Here is a 27,525-nt window from a genome sequence, read left to right as displayed (position 1 = left end):
GCATGTGGATTTTTTTTTTATATTTTGTTTAGCTTAAGAAGAGGGGGGCAATTTTTGGTCTTTTGAATGTTTCACCGAATCTTGCCTCTCCCATTATATATAAAGATTCACCGAATGTAATCGAAGTGTTGTATTCGATTTTCTTCTGCTTTCAAAATCACTAGCAATTATCGAATAAAAAAATTTGTGCATCACAAATTATATACCTGAACATGTTGCAACAAAACTATACACAACCTAATTTGATAAGTTGCTTGTTGCATACCCACACGTAATTTCTACAAACGGAAATCCCTTGATATATTAGGCGTAAGCATGGTGAGACTGTTTCTATTTAGGCCTAAACTACAAGTGAATTAATGTCAACATCACAATTTGGGTTAGCCCTTTAGTTCTATTAGACCTTATAACTCCAGCCGTATAAATGTTAATATCTCAATCTGGTTTGGTTCAATTTAAGTTCAAACGAGTCGTATTATTGAACCAAATCAATCGTTTTATTGACCAATTTGGTTCTTTTTTTTTCTTTTTTTTTCCTCCGTAAACAAGTTAGTAAATATTTTAGAGAACTTTAACGAAAAACTCTCAGTTCTGTTCATTTTAACGAAAAACCATATTTTTACACTAAAAAATCAATCATGGTACTATTCACTTTACCCTTTATTTTGTATTTATCGTTAAAACTCAAAATTTTCAAGTCTTTTTCATTAGTTTTCCTAATATTCTAATGTATCTTACATATATCTAAGTCGACCAAGAGTTAAGATAAGAAATTTGAGAGACGATCAACGTGTTATAAATAAAGTATGGAGTAAGAGAAAATAGAGGGAGACAAGAGAGACGTTGGACTAGGAGTTAACGTCCAATTTCCTTCTCATTAGAGTGCTTATTACTAATATAGAATTTACGTAGAAAGATATTCAAGTATTAAGGTATTACATATTAGTAGAACGTGAACAGTCACATAATGAATAATATTGACAACACTTTACACACAAAAAAAAAGAAAGAAATGAGATTTCATAATAATAATGAGATTTTCAATACATTTCCCATAAAAAAAAAAAGGAACACTAATAAAAAAAAACTTGAAAACTTTGAGTTTTAATGAAAATGACAAAACAAAATAATAAAGTGAATAGTACCAAAATTGACTTTTTAGTGTAAAAATATGATTTTTCATTAAAATAAATAGTATCATAAGTTTTCGCTAAAATTTCCTAAAAAAAATCCAAAAACAAAAAAGGATTACATAAGTTTCATAAACACAAAACGAAAACGTGCCTAATTTATACACGTGTCCCAAACGGACCTACTAATGAGTCAGGACCCCCTCGCTCCTCCTGTTCTTCCTCCTTAGTCCTTATGATCACCCACCACTCCAAACACCTTCAAATTCCAAACGCTCGCCGCCTCCTTCCACACGCTTCCCCTCTCTTTCCTCTCAGCCATGGCTTCCTCCGCCTTGTTCCACTCCTCTCTCTCCTCCCTCTCCCCTAATCTCCCCGCGTTTTACCAAAACCTCGCATCCAAACGCCCCCCTACCCCCTCACTCTCCGTATCCTGCACCTCCTCCACATTCAATCCCTCCACCGCATCAAACACCTCCTCGCCCCAGAACCCTTCCAACAAGACCCGCCGCGCCGCCGACGAGAACATCCGCGACGAGGCCCGCCGCCACCGCTCCCCCCATAACTTCTCGGCCAAGTACATCCCGTTCAACTCGGGCTTCGACTCCCCCGAGTCCTACTCGCTCGACGAAATCGTCTACCGCAGCCAATCCGGCGGCCTCCTCGACGTCCAGCACGACATGGAAGCGTTGCGGAAGTTTGATGGCGCGTACTGGCGGAGGCTCTTCGACTCGCGCGTTGGGAAGACCACGTGGCCGTACGGCTCCGGGGTCTGGTCCAAGAAGGAGTGGGTCCTCCCTGAGATCGACGACGACGACATCGTTTCGGCGTTCGAGGGGAACTCCAACCTCTTCTGGGCGGAGCGTTTCGGAAAACAGTTTATGGGCATGAATGATCTCTGGGTCAAGCACTGCGGCATCAGCCACACCGGCAGCTTCAAGGACCTCGGCATGACGGTACTAATCAGCCAGGTCAACCGGCTCAGGAAGCTCAAACGACCCGTCATCGGAGTTGGCTGCGCCTCGACCGGCGACACGTCGGCCGCTCTCTCCGCCTATTGCGCATCTGCAGGTATTCCCTCGATTGTTTTCTTACCGGCGAACAAAATTTCAATGGCGCAATTGGTCCAGCCGATCGCGAACGGCGCGTTTGTGCTGAGCATCGACACCGACTTCGACGGCTGCATGAAGCTAATCAGAGAAATCACGGCCGAATTGCCGATTTACTTGGCGAATTCGCTGAATAGTTTGAGGCTGGAGGGGCAGAAGACAGCGGCGATTGAAATTTTGCAGCAGTTCGATTGGGAGGTGCCCGATTGGGTCATTGTTCCGGGAGGCAATCTCGGCAACATATATGCATTTTACAAAGGGTTCAAAATGTGCCAGGAATTGGGGTTAGTGGATCGAATTCCGCGGATGGTTTGTGCTCAGGCCGCGAATGCGAACCCGCTTTACTTGTATTACAAGTCAGGGTGGAAGGATTTCAAGCCGGTGAAGGCGAATTCGACATTCGCCTCTGCTATACAGATTGGGGACCCTGTTTCCATAGGCAGAGCCGTGTATGCTCTGAAGAATTGCGATGGGATCGTGGAGGAAGCCAGTGAGGAGGAGCTGATGGACGCAATGGCGAAAGCCGACTCCACAGGGATGTTTATCTGCCCTCACACCGGCGTTGCCCTAACCGCATTGGATAAGCTCAGGAAGAGTGGTGTCATTGGAGCCGGTGATCGGACTGTGGTGGTCAGTACTGCTCACGGTCTGAAGTTTACTCAGGCGAAAGTTGACTATCACTCGAAGGCCATCCCGGACATTGCTTGCCGGTTCGCTAACCCACCCACGGAGGTGAAGGCGGAATTCGGGTCGGTGATGGATGTGCTCAAGGATTATTTGTTGAACAAGGCTCCAAAGGAATAAGTGAGAGACGAGGGTTTTAGCAAGTTTTTTGTATTAATGTAACGAAGTATGCCTTTTCGCTGTTGATGCTCGGATTTCAACAGTTTGCTTTTTTGGTAATCCACAGAAGTAATTTTGAAATTTCGAACCAAGAAGCAACCACAATCAAACCAAATTTAATTCTAAGGCTTCACCAATTCGACGGTAAAAGATCCGTCGAATCGGTATGTGCAAGCATACCCTAGACCAACACTAGTTTCTTGTATTACACACAGAACATCAGAACAGGGTGTCAAACAAACCGATTACAAGCGCACGGTCTGGTAAATTTCATTTCTCCCCGAGCCAGCTACTTCAAGAGTAGTCGTACAGCGATATACTCTTGTCATCGGACACACTAGCAAGTCGACCAGGCATTCCTCCTGGTCGAAACGCCACTCCCCAGACCTGGTCAGTGTGGTTGCTCATTGTCTGCACAGCTCCCCTCATGCTGATATCCCACAGCCTCACAGTTCTATCACTCGACCCCGTTGCAACAGCTGCCCCATCACTGCTCACATCCACACTCAGGACCCAGCCTGCGTGACCTGACATAGCCCCAACCAAGGTTTTACCCTCAGCATCATACATGTGCACATGGGCATCATCCGAGCCTGTGAAGAGCAACCGGGGCTCAACGGGAGAAAACACGAGAGACCTCACTGGCATGAAGTGGCCTTCCAGGTGGTGCAGGAACTTGGCACGATCTGTATCAAAAACAGAAACAGTTCCATCCATCGACCCACAAGCAATGCGTCTCCCATCAGGACTCCAGGCAACCGATAGCACAAACTTCTTGCTGCTGCTTTTGTCAGTTGGCTTGGTTCCTTCAGGGCGAGGAATCGACAATGTGGCTACTATATTCCATGTGGCAGTGTCCCAAACTTTGACGGATGCACTTCCCCCACCTGCCACGGCTAGCATGGTACCCTGATCAAGAGCCACAAGTTAGCATCAACTTGAATAGGCTTTTTAGCTAAAATGGTCTTGCATAACTCATCAATTTGGTCCCTAAGATTTGAAATCGATAGAATTGGTCCTTGAGTTGGTCCACAATCAATCATTTTGGTCCTTCCATATAAAATCTCCATTAAATAAGGACAAAATGACAAAAATCCAAAAAGCCATTTGAATATAACCAAAAGGGTTTGCTTAATACTTCAATTCAGCGCCTCCAAACTTAATTTAGCAAAAATAAACGATGGTTCTCAATTTGATCCACTTTGAATATCAGTCTAACAATGAAGAACTAAAAGAGATCAACAACTTTTCGGGAAGAACTTTCCTGGAACGGTGATACCATTTTGGTGGTATCCAAGCCAATCACGCAATGTCAGGTGAGAGATTTCAAATGGTATCCCCAAAGTCAATCACACAATGTCACGTCGGAAATTTAAGAAGCATGGCATTGTAAAGACGGGTGACAGAGTGTGATTGCCTTGAGATACCGACACATCCCGCGTAGGTAAGTTTGTCTCCAATTGGCATCTCTGACACTATTAGTAAAGCATCCAAACAAAATACACCATATTCTAAATCCCCAATTCTAATTTTAGCATAATTTCCCAAGTAAATAAAAAAAACAAAGCAGAATTAAATGCATAGATACAAAAACAAGTAAACCAACATTTAAACACAAAATTCACTCAGAAAATAAAATCCAGAATTTCCAACATTGTAAAAATGTACCTGGGGATTGAATCGTAATTGCCACACTTCAGACGGCGGGGCTTCGAGACTGGCCACGGTGTTGTTGGTGTCAACATCAAAGATCCTGACGAAGCTATCGAGCGAGGCCGAGGCGGCGATGCGGCCGGAGGGGTGAGCCGTCACCGAGGCCACGCCGAGACAGTGGCCGGTCATTTTGCCCCGGTTAACGAGCTCGTCCGGTTGCCACAGCCTCACGGTCTCGTCCAGCGACCCGGTTAGCAGCAAAGAAGGTCGGGAATCGGTGGCCGGGACCCACGTTACCGCCCATACCGACTCGTCGTGCGCGTCGTCAATTGATTTCAGTCCGGCGAGCTTCATTGGCGATTGATTTTGGTGAAACGACAAGAACCCTAGTTTGCTTGCTTCTTCAGTCTTTTCAGTCTTCGATTTTCTGTTTCCGGGAGTTTTTTGGGTTTTATGTTTGGGCTAAGATTTTGGTTGGTGTTGAGATTGGGCCTTACCGAAATTTTGGGCCCGAAATTGAGTAGGTTTGTTTACGTATTTGTTTCTTTGAGCCAATCGTCAGGTCCGTTCAAGACTGATTTCGAAGGAAGTACTTTTGCTCGGAAGGGCTTTTTCTATAAGTGCTTTAGTTCGTTTAATCAATAGAAAAGACTGGTTCATCTTTCCCTTTCATAATATAGAATAATGATATGCATTTGGCGTTCGAAACTTCATTATTCCTTAAATTAATATAATTGTTTCGAACTCTCTCGACTCCTTCTTACAATAATAAAAAAAAATTGTTAAATCTGCAATAACAATCATTGCTACATCTGCAATGTAATAAGAAATAGGATGAGATGATTGTATACAACTTGTTACATGTATGTTTAGGGAAACAAAATATTGTACTGAATTCATTTCATGCAAATTTCTCGTCATACAAGCATGTAAAAAAGATTGCACACGAAAACAAAATTAGGTCAAACTTGAAAACCCATATGCATATACATTGCACTTTAATACAAAATGGCTCTAAGAGGTGAACAAAAACACATTTAGATCCCCCAATCCATACAAATAGTGCGAGCTCCAAGAGGTGAGGAAAAAATAAAGCCACTCAGAACCCATTGTGTCCTTCTATACACACACAGATCATCAAAACACAATGAACCCAGAATCCAATTCACATCACTCTGTATCTACATAAGAGAGATTCTGAAGTGTAACTGGAAATATAATCCCGCCGACTCCTATATCTCTAGTCACGTATACCTCCGATAGATCTTCAATATAACCGGGAGTATATTTCTCCTCTTCTTATATCTCTCATCACGTATATCACTGATTGTATGCAAGAATATTAGCGCAGAAGGTGCTCCAAAAGACCAAAAAAAAAACCCACATTCAGAGCCCTAATGCCTTCCATCTTTTCTTTGCCAGAACGTACCATAATTCTAAATCAAAGTGTTAAGATTGAAGGTGAATGTAAAAGTAGAAAATGGTAAGTAAAAAACCAGTGCATGCAGATTAGGGCATCTTCTTTTTCTGCCTAATTGAGTTCATCTTCTCCAGCCTCCACTCATCTTTCAGCCTAGCAATGAAGTTATCAGCTTTCGTATTAACATCTGGGCTAGGGCAGAACACGGAGGATCCGCCGCCGCCGTCCATCGCGTTGACTTTACTCTGTACTTCGGACTTTGACTTCATGTCTTCCTTACGTGGAGATGCATCAACGTCGTCAACGTCGTCAACGTCCTCCAGTTCAGGAGATCCACAGCGCGAGCTCTGCGCGCTCTGTATCTTAACAAAATCCCCGCGCACAAAAAACTTCAGCTCTGGCGTTTTAAACGATGGAGGTGGCGCAGGCGCCACCGGAATTAACGGACTCTGGCAGCCGCTATTCACTTTCCCATCGTATAAATAACTGTTCGCCTTTGTTGGCAACGGCGGCCGGCCACTGGAGGGGGAGTGTCGCGGCCGCGAAGTAGCCGGAGGCGGTTGTTTCGGCGGAGTTGGTGGTGCCAGCGGGAAACTAGTATTCCAACTCTTGTGTTTTCGCAATGCCGGCTGCGGTGGCGGTGGTGGCGGAGTCGGAGGCGTCAAGACGGAGTGAACTTTCTTAGTTTTGCTCATTCCCTTTTTGAATAGATTGTGAAAAACAGAATGTGGCGGCGGCGGAGGTGGCGGTGGAGGAGGTGGCGATGGTGGCTGTCTTGTGAAAAAATATTCCCCTTCTCTGTCTCGTTGTTCGTGTTCAGGCAGAGAAGCAGCGGTTTCGTAAATGTTTCTGGTACCGGTGACCTTGTGCTGCTTCTTCCTCTTTCTCTGGTTAGACAGAACCGAAGCCCAAACCATCGCTATCTCCTTCTTCACATTGCTCTTTCTACGCTTCGACTCTGATCTAATCCGAATTGGTGACGGCGGCGCGACCGGACGTGGCGGTGGATGCGGCGGCGTCGGTGGCGGAGTTCGAACTTTCTCCAACTCTTCAGCCTCATTAATAACATTTTTATTAACTACTTTCTCTGTCTTTTGATCTCTCCGTCCAACAGTCTGATACGTCCTTCTCGGTTTCGGATTACGGGGCGGAGGAGGTGGCGGAGGTGGTGGTGTCGAAGGCTTGGATGGCAGCGGAGGAGAAGAGTGAAGCACAAAAGTATCCACCGGAATCTCCTTAATTACATCAGAGTACTCCTTGGGTCGCCGTTGGTGTGAAACTGGCGGGACACGACGGTAATCACCAATTTCGAAGTCGTCGAAAAAGTGAAACTGCGACTTGTTGTGATCCCGAGTTTCCCACACCGAGTCCTGCCCGAGTGGCCTCAGATCCGGGTAGGAACTGCTGCTCCTCCTCAACCGGTCGCCGCCGGATTCAGGCGTCCTCCTATCTGAATATCCAAACCATTGTTGCGGAAGTAGGGATGCAGCTGATCCCGATTCCGATATGTTGGCTCTGTTTGTACGAATGTTGTCCAAAGGGTGCGGAATATTAGTGTCGGGAATGCGATCTTCTTCAGAAGATGATGCGTCGTCGTTTAGCTTGGCGAAAACGCCGCATAGGATTGCGAAAATGACGAGAAGCACGTTGAGGGAGTCCCAACTTTTCTTGACGGAAATGGTGGGGCGGAGGAGTTGAGAGGTGAGGGAGAGGAATTGAGGGATGGCGTAGAAGAGGATGATGGAGATGATAATGGGGAACAGGATGATGAGCAACGGTGAACTTAGAAGTGGCGATGGTGAGCGGCGGGGAGGCATGGAGGAGGAGGAGGAGGCGGTGGAGGTGGTGGTGGTGATGGTGAGTTGGGACAAGTAGGTGGGGGTGGTGATTTTGGTGGGTCTTTAGGCTTTGTTTACCTGCATTGCATTGCTTTTGATGAGGGAGGCAGATTATCTGCCCTCCCACTTCCCGTGCCCTCCTGTTTTGTATGGTTACGGTTAAAACATGTTAACATATTATATTGTTTTTTTATAGAGATAATAAGACAAAAAGAAATAGTAATATAAAATATTGACGTGATTTAATTGTGATCACACAAACAAAAGGCACGGAAAGTGAAAAGACAGAGAATCTGCCTCCTTTGATGAGTTGGGATTTTTGCTAACAGAGATACTATGCCGTTAGAAAATGAAATTAATAATGCACCTTCCTTAATTTCTTATTAATAAAAAAACCATTGAGTTACATCAAACATAATACGAAAATATTTTGAGTTACATCAAACATGATATTTGATAAAAGAGATACAAAAAGTATGCAATTGAAGATAATTAAGAACATTTTAAACGTCTAACTCATTACCTGGCTCTTATTTGAAACTAAGATAGCTAAGAACCTCTCAAGCGCACAACTCATTACTTCACTCTCTTGAGTTACTTGCACTAAATATCTTCTATTGGTATTAAATTTGGTCAGTGATAGGACATTATGTTGACTAAGAATCGACGTGTTACATGCATTGATCTAAGCTATTAATCAAGTAGATTTTCTTATGTAGTCATGATGTATTACAAAATAATTATCTTTTATGATCAAGTTACGCGATCATTTGGTTAAATGATAGAGATAAGATTGATATGAAGATGTATAATCAAATAGAATGAAAACGAAACTTTAAATGTGAATCATGAGGGTGTGTTAGATTGAAACGTTCGGATTAATACAAAACTTAATCACGCTTAATGCATGACACATAACTAGTTTTTACAATTGTATGGTAGTGTGTATCACTCAACAATAGTTGTTTGCTAACAACTAATAGTCTATTGACAAATGGCAACGTTGAGTTGATAAGAATAATTTTCTATGCTAGATCAAAACTTAGGTTCGAATTTCTTTACTGACAATCTCTTATCCAAATTAATAATCTGATCTGCCAATTTCTCAAAATCAAAATCAAAATAAATTAAAACTGATTTAAAAAAGAAAGAAAGATAACAATATTAATTTGACGTATTTCTAAGGCAAGCAAGTTGTAGGTGGAGTCCATAAGACAGATCAGTAGAGGACGTGTATGTACGAGTCAACCAATTTTCTTCTTCTCTTCTCTCTTTGTTTGAATGATGGGAGCGTGGTTGCAATCATTGAAATTATACCCTTTTACCATGAAACCACCAAAACCATGCCTCTTGGGTGACAATCTGTCAAAAGAATAATTCTGGAGAGAATCTGCTGTTTTATAGGCGGTTGTAGGGTTTACGTAAAGCTATGCACCCTGATGAGAGATAAAGACATGCAAGTGTGTTGTGACGTATCTTTTTCCGTGTTTACCTCTGATCACGTGACTTGAATTTCTGATTGCATGAGATAGACAAACAAAAAGGCACGAAACGAATCTCTCCTTAATCTGTCCCTTTTTACTTTTCCTTAACAATCCATTATTTGGTAATACAGCTTTTACCGTGACCAGTTTTCCTGCATATTTTTCTCTAACTATGTTGGTTGCAGACTGTTTTCTAATTATGGCTTTCCATGTGTGGAAAAATTGACTTGGATAAGTAATAAGCAGAAGCTGTGCTGTGGGAAAAAAGCTATGATTCGAGTCCTAGTGCTTCTAGCTTTTCCATGTCCCACGCATGTCCTTAGATAGAGAGGTCACAGCTCCCATGGCTTGCAAGCAACTTTTTTAAACAGCAGAAAGGTACAGCTCCCATGGCCACCACGACCAATTGTCGTCTAAATCTCCCCAAAGGGAGGGCTATGGCTACTAGGTAGCGTTTAGGGACGCCCTTTTCTTTTTTCGAACTTTTTCTTTATATTTTTCTCCATGCGAATATTGGGGAGATCTCCATTGTTTTCAAGTCTTGAGTTTTTACTTAATTAGCAAAAGTAAGTGATTACCGATCTCGATCTCTCCTTTTTCATATGATATTTTCTTGGTTTCTAAATTGAATAAATTGAAAGACAGTCGAGATAAAGAAAAAAATGAGAGTCATTTTGCAGTACATAATTTCTTGCTTCTCTCCAAATTTAACACAAGATAAACTCTATGCTAATACAATTTGATTGATGGCGTGGGTTCGAACTCTGTCAGTGACTAATCTAACATCTAATATAACAAAATATATTGTTTGAAAAAAAAAAATACAAATTGATACTAGTGATTGGTGGATATTTTATCATGCTGATATTTAAGAGAGCGCTAAGTGCTTAAAAGTTCAACAAAATCATTGCTAAAACCAAAATTTCACTACTTTTTGGGATTTTAAACCAACTTTGGATGGAAAGTTGTATTTTTAATAATAATAAATAAAAAAAACTATGACACAAGAATGAAGCGACCCAATTTGATATAAATTATCAAAAGGAACACTCCTGAAAAAAATGGACTTTTGGAGAAGAAAAAAAAAAAAAGGGTTAATGCAAGAATATAACCATTAATTTTAATAGGGTTGAATTATAGTTTTTTTTTTTCCTAATTACTATGTGTTAGTAGCTAATTGGAGTTGAGTTGGGAGCTAATTTCTACTAAAAGGTTCCTTGAAAATTAGCTCCAATTATTTTTTCTAATTTACATATATCAATGGTCAAGAATCCTCACTTACTCCTAGCATGTCTCAAAGTATTACATATATTTAAAGCAGGAATGGACATAGCCAAGTTACATATACCAGAGTGTTCGTTTCTATGCTCAGTAGTTTAAATTAGCTTAGAATATCGCTCTGATAATAATATAAAAAAGAGTAGTACTATCTGTACACCCAACATCTCTCAATTTATAGTCGTTGGATCGATTAAATTGAAGATGATCAATGAACAAAAAAAGAGAAAGTAGAACGGGAGCGAAAACTAAACCTTCCTTTTTCGGCCTAATTAACAAGTTTGTATGAAAGATAAAAATGATGTTTGAATAGCATTGCTATTAAAAAAAAAAAAAAAAAGTGTTGTCCAGAAAACTATGCAGCAGAATGGGCTTAAATTGAGATAGACATAGTTCAAATTTTGGGCCTCCAATTATCCTTCACATGTGGGCCGAAACATGTCGCCAATCATGTAAAATGAAACGGAGCGGATCGCAGTCGTTTTGGTATTGAAAACTTCTAACCCAAAACCCTAATTCTAAATCCTCCTGCAAATGCCTTAAACCCTCCGGAACTTGGATCACCTCTTCGGTCACCTGGTCGTAGACTCGTAGAGCTTTCTCTCTCTTCTGGATTTGAGCTTGGGTTTGTTGCATACAGCTGAATCAGAGAGAGATGGTGTGGTTTCAGTGCGAGGATTGTGGGGACAACCTTAAGAAACCCAAGGTTCTGGGTCACTTCAAGTGCTGCTCTGCTCGAAAGGTCTCTACTTTCCTAATCCCAAGACTGTTTGGTTGCCGAGAAAATTTGGGCTGTTATTAAGTATTTATCTTTTGACTTATTGGGTTGCTAATATTGTCGCTGTTGTTTCTGTTCATGTTTCAGTTTTCGTGCATTGATTGCGGAGAGACATTTGGGAGAGAAACCGTTCAGGGTCACACACAATGTATGACTGAGGCGGTGAGTGTTCATTGTTTGGATTATGAATCGAACGGTTTTGATTAGAAAATATTTTGAATTGAAGGGTTTGGATTTGAAAATTTAATGAATGGGGTAAAAGGGGGTGATATTATTTTGCCGGAACTTGTTATGGATTATAATTTTGCCGGGATGTAGAGTTGATTCCTTTGTTTTTGTTTTCAGGAAAAATACGGTCCCAAGGGCGGACAAGGGAAACCTTTGAATGGTGGGGGAGCCAAGCCCAACAAGGATGGAAAGCAGCAACCCGATTTTGATATTACTGTCGGGTTGACTAAGCGATTTCCATGGTTTTGTAGGTATGTTCATCTCATCTTATTTTGTTGGTAATCTTTTATTCGCATGTTTATTTATATTTCGTATCAAATGATTGCCGTGAGCTTGAGAATTTCCCATTGCGATGCATGATTGCCGTGAACTTGAGAATTTCCCATGGTGCAATCTTGAGAATTTCCCGTGGCGATGCATAATTGCCGTGAACTTGAGAATTTCCCATGGCGATGCATAATGCATTTTATGTTTTTTTGTTAAATTTCTATATGCATTCGTGCTAGCGCTGCCCTTTGAAAGTGATGGTTTCAAATTGCTGAATTAGTTGGTTTTGAACTTTTGAGTAAATGCATTGTCTGCTGTCGACATGAAACATGGAAGAGAGTCAGAGAAGAAAAAGATGTAAATTGACATTGTGATCTGATAGTTTGCTGGATATATCTGTGTACTTTCAGTCTTTGCAATACTAAAGCTACCAGTGAGCAGACCCTCCTGCTGCATGCTGATGGAAAGAAGCACAGGGCAAAAGCCCGAGCTATCCATGCTGCAAAGCAACAACCTAAGCAGCCGGAAGAATCTGTTCCGGATACAAAACCTCCACCCGAGGACACGCCAAAGGGTGAAGTTCTTGAGAATAAACAAATAGAGGAACCTAAGTCGCATGATGCGTCTAGGGTCAATCCCAAGCATAAAATTTCCGAAGCAGAGAATGATGCCTTACTGAAAAATAAAAAGAGAAAGCTTGACGCATCCAAGAACGATGAATCGACAAAGAAGACTAAGGATAGTACATCATATGAAGTAGGAAATGGCAAAGTGGTTCAGAGTGGGAAGAAAGAAGCAAATGGGAAAGAGGGAGAACTCACTACGAATATAAAGTGGAAGAAGTTGATTACATCAACCCTAAAATCGGTATGAAATCTAAATAATCGTTTCTTGCTTTACCCTAAAATTGTGCAATGCATCAGGCCACTCTCAAACAGAGAAAAAGATAGTAATATTCTCCTTTATATACAGATTAGTGAAATGAACACTATCATAAGAAAAGATTAACTTTTATTTATTATGCATTTGCTTGACGCCATGGCCGGTTATTTGATATAAACTCAATCAGCTTTTTTTATTCATCGTGCAGAATGATGGAGTCCTGAAGATGAGGAAATTGAAAAAACTTGTGATGAAGGCTCTTGAAGAATCCGGAGTAACAGATGACGAAACCAAACTGAGTAATATGTTTGAGCACAAGGTTTGCGGCCTATCCAATGTTTATTTATTCCTTTTTATTCATTATATGCAAACTAGTAGTATCAATTGGTCATCAGACTCACCCGTTTACATTATTTTTGACGATGCTGATTCCTTGGTCCCAGATCAATTCAAGTTCCAAATTTAGAGTCGAGAACAAGTATGTTCATTTGGCGGCCAAGGATTGAAGTACGGTCTGTTTGAACTGGAGTGTGACTGGGGGATTTCAGCTAGTTTCTTCTCCTTTGAAGCCCTTTCAAGCCGTGGTTTATCCCCTCGTTTGAATTCAAATTCGAATGCAGAGTTACAAATCTAGGACACGGAGGAGCTTAGGTTATATCTACATTTCTCATGTCATTTCTTCTGTTTTAAAAGTTTTCAGAAGAAATATCGTTGTCATTAATTCTTCAATTCTCTATGAATCAGACATTCTTCATTTGTTTTATGTGTTTGGAGAGAAGCTTAATCTAAAACTTCATGTTCACGAACAAGGTCATAAAAATAACAAGAAGATGGAGCAAATAAAAACACGAAAACATGAAAAAGCATTACTGGTACTATGTTTTCAGGCAACCGGCGATAGTAATTCCGATGGGTTTGCAAAGGGAAGCACTTACAGTCTACAAAGCCGATGATTCTGGTATGGGACTGACCGGCAATCATCTCCACCCCGGTCATCGGATCATAAGACTTCACCTTACAAAGTCCAGTGTTAATGACGTTTCCCGTGTTATTAATCACTCATAACTGATGACAAGTAAGTCTCAGAAGCTGCTTGCAAGCACGGCTAGACATGTCAACAGATCGGATTTTGATCCAAATTCGATATAACGTAGTGGATAGTGTTGTAACGAGGGCTCAGGCCTTGCTTAATTACAAGTTCACGCTACAAGGCTTGTTAATTTTCTGTCATTTTAGTGAACTACGGTGGTGGAAAGCTCGTAAAAAGCTCGTACATTAGCTGATATTATATTCTGGTTGGGCAACTGAAATGCGTTCAAGGATTAAAGATCACACAGCTCTGTATTTCACCTTTATAAAATTCTGTATAATTACAATGTTTACACATATACTCGTCTTGCCTCATTTGTTCATACAAATATGAAAATAAGAAAACAGTAGCTCATCATCATCCAGAGCTTGTACTCTAGACGTCTGAAGAATTGTTTGGGAAAAGTCCAGGTTCTTTTCATCTGTCCTTTCCTTTTTTCGTTTACATCCCCTTCAACCGGAATAAAAAAAAAACATCAGTATTTGAGTTCTTACGGTCCCTTCCAATCCCACAATGATTTCTTCACGCTTGTGAAGAAGTTGCTAGCGCCTCCAATTGAGCAAATCTAGAACATCCGACACAATGCTATGATCAACAGCACGACAGAACAAACTAGTGTCTGCAACAATTGGATAATTATGCCAATTAATCCTCTGATACATGGTTGAGGATGTAAACTTTAAACTGCAGAAACATGCTAGAATGGAAACACATAATCGAGAGAGAGATATACAGCAATTGCAGAGGCGGCTAGTCCTGCTCGCTCCCTAGGATCCTTCCGATAGTAATTTCCAAAATAGAGGACTGTGGCATAGTACCACATTAATGGGAAAACAAAGCCTAAAAGAAAACTGCAGTGCAAGAAACAGGAATGAGACAAGGAATAATAAAAACTAAGGAGGGATAGAGGAATTAAAGATACTCACGAAAACCATCCTATCCCGCAGCCAAAGCAGGGAAGCTGTTTCTCGTACATCCCTGATGGAAAGTCATCTGCGTCTCTAATTAAGGTATATTTTCCCTTTTCAGGATCCGCAGCTTCTGTTGCTTGCCCTACCATGACCATAAGACCTCTCACTTGTCTGGATAAACAGTTGATATAAAAGATCCAGTTGCTATAAAGATCTTGTTTATCGACAGAAAATAGAAATTATACAGATCCCGGATCAGATTCATGACATTTTAAAATTACTACCGCATCCCAGTCCAATGTTTAATCAGGGAGTCTATTAACACAATCATCAATTCTAGCATACATTCTCCCGCTAACAGGTCTTAAACAAGCTGATTGGTGCTGGAAGTTGATACGACAAGAGGCATTCCATTTTAAGTACTAAGTTAAAAAGCTATATAAACAACAAACTATCATGGATGGAAACAGTGCATGAATGACAAAAAAACACAATTTGATAGAACAAACACATTCCATAGTCCATGCGAGGAAGATTGATACTTGTCACGGATAATTGTAAAAGCACTTATAAGTTGCGAAACCCAAACAGGATTTGCTAAAGAAAATGTCCAAACAAGATCCTACCTTTAAATATTGTACTTAATCGAGCTGATGGTCTCAAAAGTTCAAGATGCTTTTCAGATGATGATCTCACCAGCTCAAGGTCGTTTCTCAAACCCTCTCCCGAAGCATCTGCAACACCAATAAATCTTGTATCAGAGTAAGTAAGTAGTAAAATCATGACTGGTCATGCTAACTTAATCATTATAGTTCCGAACAAGTGAATATATAGGCATAATTTATTATATACAAAAAAGATTAAGCCCGAGTAATTAAGAGATGTTTGAGTACTTTGATCCATGAGTCCTACAGCAGAATTGCAGATGAATATGAGGGGCCAAAATCCTGACTTCTGTTACCACACCTTAAAATACCTGCTCCACAAAATTAGAATTTCAGTTCAGATCCAATTTATCCAGGATTTTTTTTTTGTTCATGATCTTTGAGAAAACATTTATCTTTACTTGCTCGCATATCAAACATAAAACTTGAACTAAAGTTTGCAACTGCTTGGAGCTAAACAAGCCCTCCCCTTACTATGGTTAAAAATCATTCAGAAATCACCTTTCTCATGGCAAGCAAATTCATTCCTTACAAATTAAAGCATACTACGGGAATCGGGATCATTATCTTGAACCGGAACTGAACACAAGCAATTGATTGTAGCTAAACAAGCACTCCCCTTACTATGGTTAAAGAAGATTCACAAATCACCTTTCTCGGGTCATGTAAATTCATTCAGTACAAAATTAAAGTATACTCCGGGATCATTCACTGATTTGCTATTGCTGTGCTTTGAAAAAAACTGTTTTTGCTGTGCTGTGAGAATAAGCTCATTTTTGCTGCTTCACGTTTTCAGCTCTCTTTTTTTTCACCCAAAACTGAACACTGGGGTGGATTGGACCCAGCAACATTTTGCTATTCTCCAGCTCAGGTGGAAATACAACACAGGTTTTACATGGTACTATGGTGGACTACTACTTGGGGCAACAAAACCTTAGTTCTTTTGAGTTGCGTCCTAAAAAATTTCATTAACCATTCGCTCGCATCCAATTATCTATGCATGTGCTGCAAAACCTTCCACAAAAATTCCAAATCGTCCCAATTCAGCTCATAAACCTTTGAATTAAGAAATCCGAAATTCAAGCACACACAATCATGTCAAGACAAATTATTGAAAACCCATCAAGCACTAACATCAAGTTTTGTAAAAGTTTTGAACTTTATGCAAATCCCAGCAAACCCAGAAGAGAATAACAGTTCAAACAAACCAATCATAAAAATTGAAAGCAAAATGTGCAGATAGAAAGCTGGAAGAGGAGAAGGAACTTGCCCAATGATTTGCAGGAACTGGGGAGCAAAATTCCAATGAAATTTCTCCTGCACAGATCAAAATTTGAGAGGGGCACTTTGCGTATTTGAGAGAGAGGTTGGTCTTGTACTGTCTTACGGGTCAAGGAAGGCTCCCTACAGTGCAGAAAAATTGACTCCTCCAGTCCGTTGTCTTTTAAAATTATAAAATACAATTTACATACTTATCAAGTTATAAATAAATTATTTATATTCTTCATTTATTTTTTAATTTTTTTCAACTATTTATTTATTTATTTTAATGGTTTTGGTTTGTATTAATAATATTTTTTTTTTTGGTAGTAGTTGCTAAAATTATTTGAAGAATGGTTGGTAGAGGAATCAACGATTTTGATTGGATAATAGTTAAAAAGACATCTAAACCCATTGTTTGACTCTCAATTTTCTGCGAAACTACGCAATTTGATTGGGTGGGGGATTTTGGGCTTTAGAGCGCCCACGGTTGACATGTCGTTTTCCATTTGTTTTTTTATTTTCCGGTTTAAATATCGCCGCCTTGTGCCGGCAAAATAATTGGAAATAAATTATGCTTTTAATCAAGATTTTTTTATCCGACCAAGAAAAGAGTTTTTTCTACTATTCTATATTATCTTTAAATTTTAAATTTCAATTTATATAAAATACTAGGTTGGATGCTTAGTGACGTCCAAGTTTAGGAATAATGATTTAAAACAAGAATAATGTTAGGTTGACTAAATTTATAGATTAAATTTGTAAATTAAACGATGCATTATCAATAAAAAAATAAGCACGTTAATCAACATTTAAGTAATAATTCAATCATCAACTTTCATGTCATCTTGTTTACAAAATTTATAAAATTACACCTTAACCTTTTCATTAAAACTTCAAAAAATGTGTGTGCATACTTTATTCATATTTTTGTGTGTGTGTGTGTGTGTGTGTATATTCACTATTCTATGGACAGTAATCTCTTGTGAAATGTGATGGTGAGATTTATATTTCTGATCAATATATAAGTTAGTAATATACCCAAGAATGTAATGCAACAAACATTTTCTAATTTACGTTATCATCGCAAATATGAGATGTATATCTGTTGATTATATAAATGGATGATAATTTCTTGTGAATTGTGATGGTAAGACGTCCATTTTGGTCTATATATGAATAACGCTCCAAGAATATGATACAACCAACATTTACTACTTTATAATTTTATTGCTTTCTAATATCAATTTTTATTTTTTTAACTAAATGGAATTAGTGCATCCATATTATCAACGTGGTTAAAAGGCACACAACATATTAACACATCAATATGGGATCCACGGTCCACCTTTATATGTATTGTTAATACTATTCTAAAAAGCATTCTAGGTGGGATCTAAGCGCTAGGCAGAGATTGGACGCTATGGTTAGGGTCTAGACGTTTAGAAAATTGGTTAACTTTTTAGGTAGCAATTAGGCAGCTGCCTAGGTGGTCTAGATGGCTCTAGGCGGTTCAAATTTTTTTCATTTTTTAATCTTTTTATGTAAAGGCTTGAAGATGGTTTTCCTATAACATAACTTTGAATACATAATTCATTTTTTTCTATTCAATCAATTGTAGCTACTTATGTTTTTATTGTTATACTAATATATTTAAACTATATATTAATGAAACCCTTTTGTCAATCAAAAGAGGGTGAAAAGACAATTTTATCTTCTATCACAATAAAAAAGTTAAGGACAGTAACATAATTTCACAAAAAAAATTGCTATTTTTTGTTTAAGTATCACCTACGAGTGATTTTATCATCTCTAATTAAAATTAGAAAAAAAAAAAAAAAAAACCTCTCTTCCTCTATCCACTTCCATGTTCTCTTTCACTCTCTTCCTTTCTCCTTCAATTTTAAAAACAAAAGTAAAAAAAATTCACATATACTAATTTAATTTTTTTAAAAAAGGGGCCTAGGCCCCTAAGCATTAAGTTTCTGCCCGCCCCTAAGCATTAAGTTTCTGCCCGATGCCTGACTAGCGCCTAACGCTTTTTAGAACTTTGATTACTACCCAAAACAAGTCACATGATGATTAATTGTGGGTTTCCTTTGTTTTGTGACCCAAATTGTAATCAAGATTACATTATGGTTGCATGACACTCCAACAACTTTCCCAATGTAGAACAAGAACATTCTAGAGCAGTAAACCTGAATCAACGGGAAGAAGTAGAGGGAGAGCCATCTGGTTTGGCTTGGTGATTAGCTTGCTCAACAAATTAAAGGATGATTAATAATCTAACAATAATATTTTGGTTGTTAAATGAATCATTATCTTCTAAACTTCTCAACCGTTAATTAACTTTTAATTTATGATTAATATGCAAATTTCCTTAATTAATTAACTTTCATCATCCAAAGCAAAGGCGATATGGGGTTATACATCTTTTCAAGTTACTTGGCTTGCAAGAATTGATGAATATTGAGTTTTTCTTAATTAGGTTAACTATTCATCACATTTTTGAGTTTCAATGATCACTGATTGAACTTGCAAGTTGGTGTGATTTGATTGTAAATATCTAATCTCAAAGGACCAATCTATAAACTTGTTAAATATAGAGGCATAAATCAAATCTTTTAGTTGCCTTAACCACCACGAGATGGTCCAGTGGTTGGGAACGAATTTCAAGTATGTATTTCATATGACATGTCTTACGTTCGATTCCTGACGTTGGTGAATCACACGAGGGTGTGGCCAATGGAAGACTGAAATATCTCCGTGAGCCTTCTCGGTCCTCGCGAAAGTAGACTAAACGAGCTGATCCCCTTTTTTTTAAAAAAAAAATCTTATAATTACCTTGTCAATCAAATTTACTCTCATTTTATTCGTCTCGTATCACTTGAACTAAAACTTATTTTCGAACCTTATCGGTTATCATTCTGCGCACTTCTCCATCTGAAATCAGAAATGCCTTCCTCCACATAATTTAGATCTTGTCAATTTTTACATCCAATATAATAGTTACATTTTTCACAAAGAAAATTGAAATTGCATAATTTACATTATTGTTTGTGGCCAAGTGCAAAAACGAAATTTGCATTTGTTGGTGGAATTTTATTGGGTCACCAAGCAAATCAGGCTTCGGTGGGGACAAAACGAGTCCATATTTGGACCCAAAGAACCCACAAAAAAACACCAAAAACATATCCAAGCCCATGAAAAATCCCCTACCACCTTTCTACATAACACATATACAATATATTGCTACTATGATGTCTTGTGCTAAAAAACCAAAGACATAATCTTTCAATATGAAACGAGTATATTGTTATTGTAGCATCTCGTGTACAATAAAAAACGAATGAATTTTTTCCACGTGGCATTGTTAAAGTTAACACGAAACGACACGGTGCGGTATATCCCTGTTGTTCTTCTCTCACTAGTGACAAGTAGCCAATTATCCAGGTCTCTCCGGAACGCCACGTTCGAGAGACGACACAAGAATTCGTTACCAAACTCTATACACAGGCCACCTTTCCCCTCTCTCTCTCTCTCTTTCTCTCTCCGTCCCTCCTCCTCTCTCTCCTTTCCTATGTATTTCTCCTCCTGCGCCTGAAATTTCAGTTCTTCCCTTCCTATCAGTGCTTCACTTCACAAGAATCCCAGAGAGAGAGGGACACTTGAAAAATGGGGGATGAAAGGGGTTCCTTACACGTGTCAGACAGCAACGGTCTTGATCATCGTGACAGCGATGATCAGAGCCGTACGCTGGACATATACCCTCTCAGCAGCTACTACTTCGCTTCCAAGGAAGCCATTCCTGTCAAGGTCGAAGCTCCGGCCGATCGTCTTCACAGATTAAAGTCCAAGTACTTACTTTTTTTTTCTTGGGTTTTTATTTATTTATTTGTGTATTTTCAATTGGGTTTCCTTTATTTTCATCAGTTTTTGCTTAAAAAAATTAGAAATATTAATTTTGGTTTTGTGCTTGTTGAAATATAGTTATGCTGCTTATGGATTGAGGACTTGTGTGGAAGCGGTTATTCTGGTTGGTTTTCTTTGTTCTTATCAAGCAACATGTTTTATTATTTATTTATTTATTTTTATTCGAGCGATATTCTAATTAATCTAATGTAAATTACGGGGCGAGGGATTTCGATATCGAAAATGTGAGTAAATTTGATATTGCCTTCACCATAATTCAGGTTGAGTTGTTCAAACATCCTCATGTGCTGCTCTTGCAAATAAGAAACTGCATTTTTAAGCTGCCCGGGGGCCGCCTAAGACCCGGCGAATCAGGTGAATTTAACTCATCAGTTTCGTCGAAATAAGGACTTGAAAATGTTGTGAGGTTTTACAGAAATGGAAGCTGTTTGAACTCGCAGAGATCGACGGATTGAAACGTAAGCTGTCGAGGAAGCTATGTATCAATGCTGATGGTGATGGGATTCCTTGGGAGGTATGGAACATGGAAATATGTTGTTTTGTTTTCGGGTGGTATTCATGTTGAAAACTTGTTGGTGTAAATTGTTTCAATGTTTAGGTTGGGGAATGTCTTGGGGCATGGTGGAGGCACGACTTCGAATCATTCCTCTGCCGGGACTTGCCAACCAGAGTTGAAAGCCCAAAGGTAACGCACTCCGTCTCCCTCTAACATGTGGTAGTTAACAGTTAACTGAATAATCGACGTGGCAACCAATCTGTTAAGATCATAATAATTGATGTATAGCGGGGTGCTAGGATCAGTTGGCAACACGCTGGTGCTGATTTGGCTGTGCTTTGTGGCTAGGATCTGCCCGCCTGGGTGTGCAACTGATCGTAGCACTCCCTTGATGTATAATATTGGGAATGAAGTATCGTACTATGTCATCGACTCATCAGTTAATGTGTTTCCCCTCCCAACAAGGCTGCTTCATCTGGATGTCAAGAAGCGTGATTTCTTATGTTTATGTCATTATGTAGGAGTGCACAAAACTCTATGTTGTCCAGTTACCAGATTGTCGGAAGTTCATTGCGCCAAAAAACCAAAAGCTGCTTGCTATTCCCTTGTGCCAGATCGCCAAAAACAACGAGGTAAATGAATCTTAAAATTTGTGTCCGTACATGTTTGTAAGCGTTTGAACATGTGATGGGAGATTGAATTAGTCTTATTGTGTTCCACAGACGTATGGACCTATAATATCAGGTGTTCCAGAGATGCTATCAAAGTTTACCATCAACATTGTAGAAGATTAAAACCAATTTGATCGCCGTTGTAGAATATGCCGTGTGGTTTGCAGATGATGATTAGCAGTAAAAATGTGCTTTGGGGAAAGTTGTTCCTTGGCAGCTATCTCTCTGTAAATTTTGACAACCGTTTGTGTAATCTACATAGCGTGTAGATTTCGTGTGTAGATTTCTTTTGTAACTTCTATGTCCGATGTTATAGTTTTCAATAAGGTCGGAACATGGCTACAATGTCAGCTCTCTTAGAGAATTAAAAGAAAAAACTGTTTATGGAAGTCCGAAGTCGAAAAATGAAGGTTACATCTTCACTGAACTTAAAATTCATGACTACTCAATTGCACTCTGCCCTGGTGCTTTTATGATGCAGTTTTCCCTCATCAAATCTCTAACTTTCTCAACTTCGTCCCACCTGCCTTCTTCTGCATAAATATTTGACAGCAACACATAATTACCTGAATTCCATGGTTCGATATTGATAAGCTCTTTAGCTGCGAGTTCCGCGAGCTCTACTTCACCGTGACTAGTGCAAGCACCTAGCAGTGCACCCCATAAAGCAGCATTCGGTTTCGTAGGCATACTCTTAATCAGGTCATGAGCCTCTCTCACCTGTCCGCTTCGCCCGAGAACATCAACCATACATCCATAATGCTCTAGTTTTGGCTCAATTTGGTGAGTCTCAATCATTGAAGCAAACAAATCCTTTCCCTTTTCCACCAAGCCTGCATGAGCACAACATGTTAAAACCCCAACAAATGTTGCATCATTAGGTCTCTCGCCCTTGCTTATCATCTCCTCGAACAAGCAGATCCCAAGTTCACCTTTCCCATTAAAAGCATATCCCGAAATCAGAGTGTTCAAGGAAACAACGTTTTTGCAAGGCATTTGGTCGAAAACACTACAAGCAGCATCCAAGTCTCCACATTTAAAATAAAAGTTTATAAGTGAATTCCCTACAGATACAACTTCTTGCAGAAGTCCTTTAGAATCCGTATAAGAGTGTATCCATTTCCCAACTTCAACAGCTTCCAAATGAGCACACGCAGGCAAAACCGAAACCACAGTCACTTCATCTGGTTCAAAACTCTGATCAAGCATCTCACGAAAAAGTTCCAAAGCCTCACTATCTCGCCCACTATGCGCTAAGCAAGAAATCATCGAGTTCCAAGAAACAACATTCCGTTCACCCATCTGCTTAAACAAACACAATCCCTTATCGACATCACCTGTCTTGCAAAACCCACGAACCATCAAATTCCAAACGATGATATCTCTCTGAGACAAAGCATCAAACACCTTCTCAGCATCCCCCATTCTCCCACAAGTTACATAAAGCTCAATAACTCCAATCCTAATCGAACTAAACCATTCAAACCCAACTCTTAGAATCTGTCCATGGACGCACTGGCCTAGTCTGTAATCGCAAATGTTCGAGCATGACTTGAGCAACGGCGCGTAAGTGTACTCGTCGGGGCGGATGCTCTGGTATTTCAGGAGAGAGAAAATGTATAGGGATTGTTCGAAGGGTTTGCAGAGTGAGAATCCTTTGACCATGGAATTGAAGAGGAGGATGTTGGGGTTGTGGGTTTGATTGAAAATGCGATTTGCGTAGCTCATTTTGTTGAGTGACCAACAAACGGAGACGAAGTGGGCGAGGACTTGATTGACTTGGCCAAGGCCATGGCGGAGGAGGTGGGCGTGGATTTGGCGGAGATGGGTTCGGGTTTTGTGGCCATGGAGGAGGCGGAGGACTCGCCGCTCCGCCTCACGGCATGCTCTGCTCATGGTTGTAGAGTGGAGCTCAGGATTACCGGAGTGGGTGAAGGTCGAGAAGATGGGGAGTTGGCGGGAACGGTAGTTAAACGGTAACTGTAATTTAAAAGGTAATGAAGTTCTTTACCACTACTCAAAAGGACGTAGTATATGAAATAGGCTTTTTAGTTAATATTGTTTTTGAGATTTGCATAACTCATAACTTTAATCCTTGAGATTCAAAATCACCATCGATTATTTTGGTATTTATGTTAAAAAGCTCCGTTAAGTTAAGGGTATTTTTGTAAAATTATATTCTCCACTTCCTTTTTCACCCTTTTTCTCTCATCTCTCTCATCTTTTCTACCAAAGTTCTCATGTCTCTCGTCAATTCGTCCTCGTGGGTTGATAGAGAAAAGGGAAAAAGTGATTAGGGTTTCTGAATTGGGGGTTTGGGTGACATAGATTCAATTCGAGTAGAACCAAGACTGAAAATCAGAAATTGGTACGAAATCTTTTCAAATTGGTGAATTGCGAGGCAGTGAAGTTGACTGCCACATGGTAGACCATTTTCGCAGATTTGGGAAGGCTCCCAAATATAGTGGTTGGTGTGCATGTTTACTGCTGTCTTATGGTGTGGAATAGTTTAAAGGTTTTGGCATTGAATAAGAGTAGGAAATATATGAGGAAGTAGGGTCCTCTGGTTTTTGACATCTAACCTTTTTGCAACATTTTCTTCCTTTTGACAAGCTTATTGATTGAGTGCTTTCCATTCACATTTAATAAGCCTATTTTTTTGTTGAAGTTGTGCCTTCCATTCACATTCATAGTTGGAAAGCAACACCGAGGTATAATCTGTTTTGTGTTGTATTTTATTTTATTTTTTTAATTGTAGATTTTGATAATGAAAGTGAAGTCCATTAAATTGTTTGATATTGTAGGTGGGGAGGGGCATGGCATGAGAAGAGGGAGAGGCATAGTATCTAGCTCACAACCCACTCCACAAGTTCAAATGGTACATTTAGTAGCCCTTTAGTTTTTCTATTGTTTATTCTTTTCCTTTCTTTTTTTTTTAACAATAACTTGTGTAAATTGTGATAAAAGGAGTACGATTTGGATTTTATAGGGTGATTAAGTGTAAGGTATTATCATTTGGTTTTCAACAGGTACAAGGCTGCATTGGTGTCACTTCCTAAGTAGTGCCACCACAATTACAACCTACCAACAAACGATACAAATCACCAGCAAAGAGAGGCAAGTCCTGGAAGCTTTGAGCATGGAGGGAGTTTGTAGTTTGGATATCATTGCACAAATGGAAGAAAACGAGCTGCAACCATTTATTTTCTTCTTCTTTTTGAATTAGAACAGTTGGATATTGATTTTGTAGTTGAACATTTAGAGTTTGATCTTGCTGTTAAACATGTGGGATATTGTTTTTTGATGTTGAACATTTGAACATATTTTGCTTTGGGATATTTTGCAGGTTACAATGCTAATCATGTTGAAAATTTCATGTAATGGAACATGGTATCTCTTTTTTGTTGATTCTATTGATTTAGCCTTGTCTATGGATATACCATAGTTTGAACCATTCATTTCATTATATTCAAGTGTGCAAACTGTACAGTTTTTTTTCCAAAAATTCATGAAAGGGAAAAAGTTAAGTACCGTTTGCGATGATTTATTTGAGTTTGATGCCAAATCGTTTTTAATAATAGTTGAAGAGTTGATATCACTGCCAAAATTAGCAACATAGGGTTTTTTTTTTTTTTTTTTTTTTTTTTTTAGAGAAATGAGAGAAATGAGAGAAAAAGGGTGAAAAAGCATGTGGAGAATTTGATTTGACAAAAATACCCTCCACTTAACGGAGTTTTTTAACCTAAAGACCAAAATGATGAATGGTGGACAATCTCATGGACCACTTATATTGATTTTAAATCTCAAGGACCAAAGTTATGCGTTATGCAAATCTCATGGACCATTTTGGTTAAAAAGCCTAAGAAATAAGACTAAGAGAATCTCTGTAAAAGAGGTGACAAATTAACTCATTGGGTTGATACGGATATCATTAGAGCAACTTCACTCTTTAAAAAATAAGTTGGCCCAAAGTCCATTTAATCCACCCAAATGAATAGTAATTGACTGTAATGAACATTAATTGACCAAGTGCATTTCCACACCTAAAAAAATGAGCTGGCAACAGTTTAGTTATTTTGTATTAAAATTTTTTACAAAATAATAAATTTTTTTTTTTAAATTTCATATAGGATTTTTAACCAATCTTGTCACACCACGTGTCATTATCCGAAAGTATAATGTGGAAGATGACAGTTAGGTATTTATAGAAATGTAGGGTAAGGTAGAAGATGATGGTTAGGTATTTATAGAAAAAAAAAAAAATTTCGTTTTAATTTTTTCTGTATTTTTAAACAATTTTTATTAAGTAATTAATATGGACCGTTGGATTTCTAAAAGATTGAAATCCAATAGCCCAAAAGTGGACATGTGGTCAACGATAAGATTTCTGACATTTTTTTAAATGTTTTTTGGATGAAAAACCTGGATGGTTGATCTGGAAATCGAATGGTCCTGATTTCGCCACGTCATTGGTCGTTATATTTTGAATTCAAATTTTTTTTACCGTTGGAAATCCAACAGCCAGCACCGCGCCACGTGGCCCAAGTCTGACGTCCAGTTAGTGTGCCTACAACGTGGGCCCCCCTCTACGAGCTGTCAGGAACGCGCGTGTGTTTCCCACGCTCCAGCCACAAAAAAAACTCGACCTGAGGCTGACGTTAGATAGGCCGGGCTGGGGTGGACTTTGGGCCAACCTATTGGGTAGGGTGGAGTGGGTTTTTAATTAGGGGACTAGGCTGTTTTGGGGGACTTTGGACCAACCTATTTGGATGGGGTGGAGTTGCTCTTAAGACCCATTTAATTCGATTTCACCTTATACCATCATCACTACTACTAATCTCATCTCTAGATTGGGTAATACCAAATTAAACAGGTCTTAACGGTTATCTACCCAATAGGTTGATTTGCCACCTTTGAAGATTGAAAAGCTAAATATGTGATGAGATATGTAGATTCCTTAAAAACCTAACCCATGGCAAAACACTTAAGTTTCAAGCGCATCACCATTCTCTTCAAAAAGGCATGTCATAAGCCAATTCGTAAAGCTGTATCCTTGATACTCGATTTGTGCGCTTTTTATTTTGATCTTCGGTTCATTCCGTCATTTGATATATATCAAAACAACAACAACATCTCATATTCCTCCAGCACAGTCTTCTGTACCGTAGTCAAACTACCATTCAACATCCAAATTGTGGTATATGTATGATCGAGTTTAATTTATTATAGTATAATACGACGTACCAAACGAGTCATAACTTGGTGAAGTTCATCATCTTTTGCATCTAGTGCCCTCATAGTTTCTCTTCTATTTATACACATGACATGATCTTCTTTGTTGATAAAATATACCAACCATTATCTTCTTGTGCCGAAATATCTTTTTATCCTTATCCAAAAAAAAAAGAAAAAAGGAAGGTGACAACTAAAACGGTGTCCTGTACTGTCTTCTATGGTAAACACTAACAGAAAATAAAAAGTAAGGCACACAAAGACAAAGACAAGACATCAATTTTCCTATGTGCCAAGGTTAATGCTGAATCCTGTTAGCAACAAATGCATGCACCAAGGTTAATGCTGAATCTTGTT

The 27,525-nt window shown here is 39.2% G+C and overlaps 7 protein-coding genes across 7 annotated transcripts; 3 read left to right on the top strand and 4 right to left on the bottom strand.

Moving 5' to 3' along the window:
* The first annotated feature begins 1,337 nt into the window (after positions 1-1,337).
* On the top strand, positions 1,338-3,142 carry LOC137747523 (threonine synthase, chloroplastic-like). The gene has a single exon (XM_068487652.1). It carries the CDS (start codon positions 1,451-1,453, stop codon positions 3,041-3,043), a length of 1,593 nt encoding a protein of 530 aa, XP_068343753.1. The 5' UTR covers positions 1,338-1,450; the 3' UTR covers positions 3,044-3,142.
* Positions 3,143-3,178: 36 nt separating this feature from the next.
* Positions 3,179-5,162, bottom strand: LOC137747524 (WD repeat-containing protein VIP3-like). The gene is made up of 2 exons (XM_068487653.1): positions 4,751-5,162; positions 3,179-3,991 (listed from the first exon to the last, which is right to left on the bottom strand). Exons 1-2 carry the CDS (start codon positions 5,087-5,089, stop codon positions 3,377-3,379), a joined length of 954 nt encoding a protein of 317 aa, XP_068343754.1. The 5' UTR covers positions 5,090-5,162; the 3' UTR covers positions 3,179-3,376.
* Positions 5,163-6,244: 1,082 nt separating this feature from the next.
* LOC137747030 (uncharacterized) lies at positions 6,245-7,972 on the bottom strand. The gene has a single exon (XM_068487025.1). It carries the CDS (start codon positions 7,970-7,972, stop codon positions 6,245-6,247), a length of 1,728 nt encoding a protein of 575 aa, XP_068343126.1.
* Positions 7,973-11,272: 3,300 nt separating this feature from the next.
* Positions 11,273-13,664, top strand: LOC137747446 (UBP1-associated proteins 1C-like). The gene is made up of 6 exons (XM_068487553.1): positions 11,273-11,497; positions 11,621-11,695; positions 11,879-12,012; positions 12,439-12,895; positions 13,119-13,229; positions 13,354-13,664. Exons 1-6 carry the CDS (start codon positions 11,411-11,413, stop codon positions 13,414-13,416), a joined length of 927 nt encoding a protein of 308 aa, XP_068343654.1. The 5' UTR covers positions 11,273-11,410; the 3' UTR covers positions 13,417-13,664.
* A 564-nt stretch (positions 13,665-14,228) lies between these two features.
* On the bottom strand, positions 14,229-17,001 carry LOC137747447 (uncharacterized). Its single transcript, XM_068487554.1, has 6 exons — positions 16,847-17,001; positions 15,805-15,887; positions 15,538-15,645; positions 14,927-15,053; positions 14,734-14,851; positions 14,229-14,619 (listed from the first exon to the last, which is right to left on the bottom strand). Exons 2-6 carry the CDS (start codon positions 15,812-15,814, stop codon positions 14,566-14,568), a joined length of 417 nt encoding a protein of 138 aa, XP_068343655.1. The 5' UTR covers positions 15,815-15,887; positions 16,847-17,001; the 3' UTR covers positions 14,229-14,565.
* A 3,287-nt stretch (positions 17,002-20,288) lies between these two features.
* Positions 20,289-22,219, top strand: LOC137747445 (pre-mRNA cleavage factor Im 25 kDa subunit 1-like). The gene is made up of 7 exons (XM_068487552.1): positions 20,289-20,693; positions 20,827-20,872; positions 21,030-21,123; positions 21,210-21,283; positions 21,368-21,454; positions 21,787-21,897; positions 21,988-22,219. The coding sequence occupies exons 1-7, from the start codon at positions 20,512-20,514 to the stop codon at positions 22,057-22,059; spliced, it is 666 nt and encodes a 221-aa protein (XP_068343653.1). The 5' UTR covers positions 20,289-20,511; the 3' UTR covers positions 22,060-22,219.
* A 73-nt stretch (positions 22,220-22,292) lies between these two features.
* LOC137747443 (pentatricopeptide repeat-containing protein At1g09190) lies at positions 22,293-23,898 on the bottom strand. Its single transcript, XM_068487551.1, has one exon. It carries the CDS (start codon positions 23,830-23,832, stop codon positions 22,378-22,380), a length of 1,455 nt encoding a protein of 484 aa, XP_068343652.1. The 5' UTR covers positions 23,833-23,898; the 3' UTR covers positions 22,293-22,377.
* Between the last annotated feature and the right edge of the window lie 3,627 nt (positions 23,899-27,525).

Source organism: Pyrus communis, chromosome 10 (genome assembly GCF_963583255.1).
Source record: "Pyrus communis chromosome 10, drPyrComm1.1, whole genome shotgun sequence".
Lineage (NCBI taxonomy): Eukaryota > Viridiplantae > Streptophyta > Magnoliopsida > Rosales > Rosaceae > Pyrus > Pyrus communis.
The sequence above is the reverse complement of the archived record's forward strand: the minus strand, read 5'-3'. Positions and strand labels throughout refer to the sequence as shown.

What these genes read in the sequence shown, in the direction of transcription:
- LOC137747447 (XM_068487554.1), bottom strand. An exon ending in TGCGGGATAGGATGGTTTTC is followed by an intron (nt 14,852 to 14,926) that starts GTGAGTATCTTT and finishes CTTGCACTGCAG; the next exon opens with TTTTCTTTTAGGCTTTGTTT. An exon ending in TAGCCGCCTCTGCAATTGCT is followed by an intron (nt 14,620 to 14,733) that starts GTATATCTCTCT and finishes CAATTGTTGCAG; the next exon opens with ACACTAGTTTGTTCTGTCGT.
- LOC137747524 (XM_068487653.1), bottom strand. Translation starts at nt 5,089, where the DNA reads ATGAAGCTCGCCGGACTGAAATCAATTGACGACGCGCACGACGAGTCG. An exon ending in AATTACGATTCAATCCCCAG is followed by an intron (nt 3,992 to 4,750) that starts GTACATTTTTAC and finishes GCTCTTGATCAG; the next exon opens with GGTACCATGCTAGCCGTGGC.
- LOC137747030 (XM_068487025.1), bottom strand. Translation starts at nt 7,972, where the DNA reads ATGCCTCCCCGCCGCTCACCATCGCCACTTCTAAGTTCACCGTTGCTC.
- LOC137747445 (XM_068487552.1), top strand. Translation starts at nt 20,512, where the DNA reads ATGGGGGATGAAAGGGGTTCCTTACACGTGTCAGACAGCAACGGTCTT. An exon ending in CCTAAGACCCGGCGAATCAG is followed by an intron (nt 21,124 to 21,209) that starts GTGAATTTAACT and finishes TTGAACTCGCAG; the next exon opens with AGATCGACGGATTGAAACGT. An exon ending in CCAGAGTTGAAAGCCCAAAG is followed by an intron (nt 21,455 to 21,786) that starts GTAACGCACTCC and finishes GTCATTATGTAG; the next exon opens with GAGTGCACAAAACTCTATGT.
- LOC137747443 (XM_068487551.1), bottom strand. Translation starts at nt 23,832, where the DNA reads ATGAGCAGAGCATGCCGTGAGGCGGAGCGGCGAGTCCTCCGCCTCCTC.
- LOC137747523 (XM_068487652.1), top strand. Translation starts at nt 1,451, where the DNA reads ATGGCTTCCTCCGCCTTGTTCCACTCCTCTCTCTCCTCCCTCTCCCCT.
- LOC137747446 (XM_068487553.1), top strand. Translation starts at nt 11,411, where the DNA reads ATGGTGTGGTTTCAGTGCGAGGATTGTGGGGACAACCTTAAGAAACCC. An exon ending in AGTGCTGCTCTGCTCGAAAG is followed by an intron (nt 11,498 to 11,620) that starts GTCTCTACTTTC and finishes TTCATGTTTCAG; the next exon opens with TTTTCGTGCATTGATTGCGG. An exon ending in CGATTTCCATGGTTTTGTAG is followed by an intron (nt 12,013 to 12,438) that starts GTATGTTCATCT and finishes GTGTACTTTCAG; the next exon opens with TCTTTGCAATACTAAAGCTA.